Source organism: Equus przewalskii, chromosome 22 (genome assembly GCF_037783145.1).
Source record: "Equus przewalskii isolate Varuska chromosome 22, EquPr2, whole genome shotgun sequence".
Lineage (NCBI taxonomy): Eukaryota > Metazoa > Chordata > Mammalia > Perissodactyla > Equidae > Equus > Equus przewalskii.
This window is the reverse complement of record NC_091852.1, coordinates 36,758,417-36,764,416: the sequence shown is the minus strand read 5'-3', so window position 1 is coordinate 36,764,416 and position 6,000 is coordinate 36,758,417. Positions and strand designations below refer to the sequence as shown.

The following is a 6,000-nucleotide window of genomic DNA, read 5'->3' as shown; positions in this document are numbered from 1 at the left end:
GGGCGCATTGCATGGCGGGAGATATAGTCCGCGGTGGAAGTCCCGCCTCCTCCAGAAGCCGGGTGGCGCCGGCGCGTCCCGCTTTTCCGGAAGCGCGGGAGTCTTGGTTTGCGGTGGCTAGGCTTAGGCAGCTGTGCCGTGCTACTGTTAGAGCCTCCATTTCGCTCAGAATTGCGGCCATGTGAGGCGAAATGGCTCCGGACGAGAGAGAAGCAGGCGGTGGCAATGGAGGGGCCGCCGCGACCCCAGACTGCCCGTAGGGAGGGAGTCCGAGGGCCCTCGGAGGCGTTGGGGCCTGCGCTTTCTTCCTTTGCAGGGACACTGCCTACCGCGAAGATGAGCTCGGCCTGGGTCACCTCTTTCGAGAAGGAGCATCTTTGGAGGTATCTGCTGGCGCTCGGCTTCGAGCCAGGCCCGGCGACCATTGCCTGCGGAAAGATCGTGTCGCACACGCACCTCGGAGTGTAAGGAGGCCGGGGTGGGGCGCGGGGGAGGCCGCGCTTGGACTCACTGGGGTGACCCGCCCTTTCGCGGACCTCGCGGGTTGATGAACCAAGTCGTCGACCAGTTACTGTGTGTCAGCCACTGGCCACAAAGCCCCTGCTCCCAGTGGCTTCCAGCTTGGTGGTAGAGACTATCAACTGCGGAACCGTGCCGGGAACGCTTTGTAGGGGAGTAGAGTCAGCACTCGGGCCAAACTGGAGGGCAGCTTAATCCTGCTTTAGTGGTGAAGCCGGGAAGCCGGGTGGTGTGGGAAGTCGAGCGGCAGGGGTGGGGGGCGAGTTGGTAGTGGAAGGATGTAGGAACGGTATGTGCAAACGCCTTTAGGACTCGAGAGCTTTCCAAGGTGGTTGCTTGTTAGTTTATAATTTTTACCCTTTTGAATTAGCAAACTAACGTATGCCACAGTTTGCAAAAAAGCGGAGAAGGCTATTAAGATGAAAAGTAAAAGCTCCTTCCCTACTTTGCCACTAATGTTATAGTTATGATAATAAATCTAAATACTTTGTTTATATATCTATGTCTTAACTTATCAACTTGAGACACTCGCTATTATCTTTCTCCCTATGGGCCAGGACAAATTTGGGATACTTAGGGTATCTCCTGTTCTCCTCACTCTTGTTGACTTTTGAAATTATGTGATTTCAGTTCTTCTAGTGGCAGTATTTTAATAATGTGCTTAGACCTCTATTTCTTGATGCATCAGTCTCAAAGGTATCCCTTGCTTCCCCACTATGTAATTTCAGAGAGAAGATAGCTATTATTTATAAGATGATTAATTATCTCACCTGTGCTTCCCTACCCTCCTCTGCCCTCCTCTCCCTCTTGACTTTTTTCAGCTGTATTATGACTGGTTTACTGTTAAGGTTTAGAGCTGTGATTAAGTTTTGTTTGGTAATTATTTGTTTAGAAGTTACTGCTGTTTACGTGGATAAGCAAGTTGTCTAGAAGTCTATTCTGAAAGTTGACTACCAGTGGATAGCATTTATCAGGCTATGATTATTATTAATAAATACTTCATCTGTCTCACATGGTTTGAGGACCACAGCACAGTCTCATTTTCTCTGTACTGGCAGAGAAGCTTAAAAGCTTCTCCAGGCCTCCACTGAGGATGGTTCCCATTGCCACTGCATCCTTCTCTCCAGTGTGTTAGCAATCTTGGTTTTCTCTAGTTTATCCAATTGTAATCTGCTTTCTGCCTTTGAAAATTAGTTAAAATCTGTCAAGTCCTGGCCCAGTGATGGACCATGTCCATCTTTAGATGTCTTTAGAGTCATTTTGGTGGGTTCTTGGGAGGGATCCACCATTTGAAACATATGTCCACTTTGAATGCTTCGAGCGTGAATGTGGCATCAAATTTACTTAAAAGAAATATTTTTATTTCATTTTATTAATTTTTTTTGCTGAGGAAGATTCGCCCTGAGCTAACATCCATTGCCAATCCTCCTCTTTTGCTTGAGGAAGATTTGCCTTGAGCTAACATCTGTTGCAAATCTTCCTCTGTTTTGTTTGTGGGCCGCTGCCACAGTGTGGCCACTGACCAGCGGTGTAGGTTCTTACCCAGGAACCAAACCTGGGCCACTGAAGCAGAGCGCACCAAACTTAACCACTAGGCCATTGGGGCTGGCCCAAAATATTTTTATTTTTTGTTCATTTATATTTATATATGGTAAAATTCATTCTTTTTTTTTTTTTAAAGATTTTATTTTTTTCCTTTTTCTCCCCAAAGCCCCCCAGTACATAGTTGTATATTCTTCGTTGTGGGTCCTTCTAGTTGTGGCATGTGGGATGCTGCCTCAGCGTGGTTTGATGAGCAGTGCCATGTCCGTGCCCAAGATTCGAACCAACGAAACACTGGGCCATCTGCAGTGGAGCACAGGAACTTAACCACTCAGCCACGGGGCCAGCCCCTAAAATTCATTCTTTTTGGTGTGGAGTTGTGTTGATTTCTAGCTTCTGTGAGCATGTAGGTGTGTTACCACTTTTCTTATAAAGTTAAACATACGCCTAACATGTAATCCAGCAGTTGCATTCCTAGGTATTTTGCCCAGAAGATTTGCATTTTGGAAACGTCATTCTGGTTGCATTACAGAGATTGGATTAGAGGGGGAATTGGGGCGTTGCAGTAAGGTGGCAGTGGGAGTGGAAAGAAAAGGTGATTCATTCGTTTATACAGCAAATGGTAACTGAACACGGTATTGGACCTGGGTATATCATGGTGAACAGAATAGACATAAACTTCTTCCTTACAGAATTTTAGTTTAGCAAGTGAATAAACTTTCAACAAACGTCTTATTAAAAATTGTGTCAAAGAAGAGAACCGGATACTATGTGAAATAGTAACAGATTGGAGAGATGATAAGGAGGTAGGAACTTCATTTGTACTTTTGAGGAATAAGAACATTCCGAGGACAAAGAGTTGTTTGACATTTGGATAAGCATGGGAACATTAATGTTAACTCTTCCCACTCCCCCCCCACCTCGAGAAAGTAGCTTTGTAGGTTCACACCTATTTGTCGTGCATTCCAGTGCCTCACAGCCCCTTTTTAATAGCCTAACTCCTAACCTTTCTTTTTGGAGTCTGAAAACAAGGAATCACCCAAGTGAGATACCCCTTCAGATCATTGTTGAAAATGTGTTAAATGTGGGAATATCTCAGATCTCTGTTCTAAAAGTTAAAGACAGGGCGTGAGGAGCAGACATGGAGCGGAGAGCAGCGGCTGATGACCCTGGCCAAGTGGCGCCATGCCACCTCATGTTAACTCTTTTTTTTTTTTTTTCCTGCTTTATCTCCCCAAATCCCTCTGGTATATAGTTGTATATCTTAGTTGCAGGTCCTTCTAGTTGTGGCATGTGGGATGCCGCCTCAGTATGGCTTGATGAGCGGTGCCAGGTCCGCACCCAGGATCCAAACCAGCAAAACCCTGGGCCGCTGCCGTGGAGCTCCAGAACTCAACCGCTCAGCCACGGGCCGGCCCCCATCATGTTAACTCTTGATTCCTTGTAGCTGTGTCACGTTTCTTATGAGATTTAGTTTTTTTTTTTTTTTTTTTACATATTGTATTTTTTAGGCTTTGTCTTGATTAGTTAGAGAAATCAGGACAATAAAGACTCTAAGGGACTTGCTAGAATTACATTATGAGGGTGGTTCTGGGAATAAAATTTAATGGTAAAGACCCTGGACTCTGGGGTCAGATGACATATTTTAAATTACTGCTCTTCCACTTTCTGGTTATGTGATTTTGGGCAAATTAACCTAAATTTTAAATATCTTCATCTGTATAATGACGATAATCAAACTCCTTTGATTAGGATTAAATAAAATGCATGTTAAAGCAGCTAGCACAGTGCTTAACCTCATATGATTGTGGTGAAGATTAGATGAGTTACTGCCTGTAAAAGGCTTAAATTAATACCTGGCAAATAGTCAGCTTAATAATATTAGCTATTTATTGTTATTCAGTAAATATGGTTGATATCATCATCATCATCATGTCGTAGGCCATGGTTTTCTCTCCACCTAATTAGGCTTTCCTTTTCTTTTTGTAGAATGTTTTCATTGCAATAAAGCAAGTTCTCCCAGTTTTCTTTTATTTGATCTGTGTTTTCAGCATCAGAAAATAGAACCTTAATGTATGTTTTTGTTAATTGGTTATAAAAATTTACATGAATGGAAAAATTAATTTGCCTTGATTTCTTGAAGAGAATGAAAAATATTAATTTTTGTCAACTCATACAGCTTTTGATGGTGTTTAGTTATATTAACCATTTTCGTTTCTTTTTTCTGCTTCTATTTCTTTTCAAACTACTAGGAACATGTTTGACAAGCTGAACCGTGATGCCTTTCAAATAGTTTCTTATTTTTTGTTTCAAACGCTGGACCAGTCTCTCACCAAAGAAGTTTTCAAGTGAGTAAAAGTGATTTCATTTTCTTTTTGTGAGAAATCATTCTCAGATTCGGAAAGAGACTATGCCTTGATAGAAGCCAGAATTTCAACTTTTGGCTTTTGAATGTTATTTTGAATCAAAGTCACAAAAAGCAGTTTTGAGTCTTGCAGATTTAGTGCTTAACCTTTATAAATCTGCATGATTTTTCTTTTGTAGTTATCTTAAAATCATATACCTTACAATCATTGTATATTACATAGGTAAGATAGATTTTGTTTTATAAAATTAGTTACTAACATTCTTCCTAGTTTTAATTATTAGGCAAGACAATTAACTGGCACCAATTTATCAGTACATTCAATTTGCCTTATATATATATTTTTTGTTGTTGTTAGTTACCCCTGCCTTACTCCTTTTCTTATAGACAATGTTATTTGTTTTGTGTATTTTTACTTTTTATTTTTGTCAATGATACAGTCATGCACCACATAATGACGTTTTGGTCAGCAATGGACTGCATGTATGACGGTGGTCCCATAAAATTAGTACCATAGAGCCTAGGTGTGTAGTAGGCTATACCATCTAGGTTTGTGCACAATGCTGAAATCACCTAGTTGTCAAAACGTATCCCCATCAAGTGACGCATGATTGTGTATATTAAAATGTCAAGTGCTGTAGGCAAAAATCATTCCTATTAAGTTTAGCTTATTGTTATACACTATTGAATATTAAATAGTTTAAGGAGGAGATAAAAATGTGAATACTTACTAGCTTTGGTTCTGAGTTATTTTGCATGTGATTTAGTTTTCTTCTGTCAGAAAAAATGTTCAAATTTGTTTTGGTATTTATATTGTAGCATCATCCTCTTAGATAGAAAAGTGACAAGTAAGTCCATTGTTTAGGGCATTGTTTTTATTTTTGATAATTTATTCATATTTTGCCTTCAACGTTATAAGTGACCAGGAAACGTGGTATTTTTGAAACATTTTTTGGATATCTCTATCATTAAGATATAGGGCTTCCTCTGCCCAATTAAAAATAGATTTTCTGATTTTTTTTTACTGATTATAAGCAAAATACAGCTCATTTTAAGCAATTCAGAAAATACAGAAAAATGTAAAGAAGGAAGTAAAAATCATTCCTAAACCTATTAACCAGAGAATATTACTGTTGGCATTCTGCCTTTTAGTCTTTTTTCCTATGCATAGTTAATTCTTCTCTATGAATCTAGAATGTATGCTATGCTATAGAAATATAAAAAATACGGAGTCCTAAACAAATCATTATGCTGGAATAAAAATTTAGACAAAACTGATTATCAGGGGAAAGCAATAGGTAAATTTTAAAGTCTATTATTTTTGACTAAAGCTGAGGCAAAACTTTTCTTTTTAATAATTTTACATCTTGCTTATCCACAAAACAATAGCACCCAGTGACTCTGATATGGGTTATCTCTAGACGTCAGAAGCTCTTACACCATTCCTTTTTCTGTGCTTTTCATATGTAATTGTTTGTGTGGGTTTTTTTTCCAGCCTCAAAAGACTAATTTATTTATACCATCTTTATGTGTTAGTCCAGTGAATCCATTGAGAGTGTTGTATTCTTTAGCTG

The 6,000-nt window shown here is 40.0% G+C and overlaps 1 protein-coding gene across 7 annotated transcripts in view; it reads left to right on the top strand.

Moving 5' to 3' along the window:
• HAUS6 (HAUS augmin like complex subunit 6) overlaps positions 1-6,000 on the top strand; it is a 40,133-nt gene continuing 34,133 nt past the window's right edge. For 2 of the 7 annotated variants that reach the window (XM_070589766.1, XM_070589767.1), the window contains exons 1-2: positions 57-383; positions 4,314-4,409. In XM_070589766.1, coding sequence (XP_070445867.1) covers positions 226-383; positions 4,314-4,409 — 254 coding nt within the window. In that variant the 5' untranslated portion in view covers positions 57-225. Of the gene's footprint in view, positions 465-2,727; positions 2,868-4,313; positions 4,410-6,000 lie in introns of those variants that run through there. The other 5 variants (XM_008530055.2, XM_070589765.1, XM_070589764.1 and 2 more) reach the window with 5 other exon arrangements.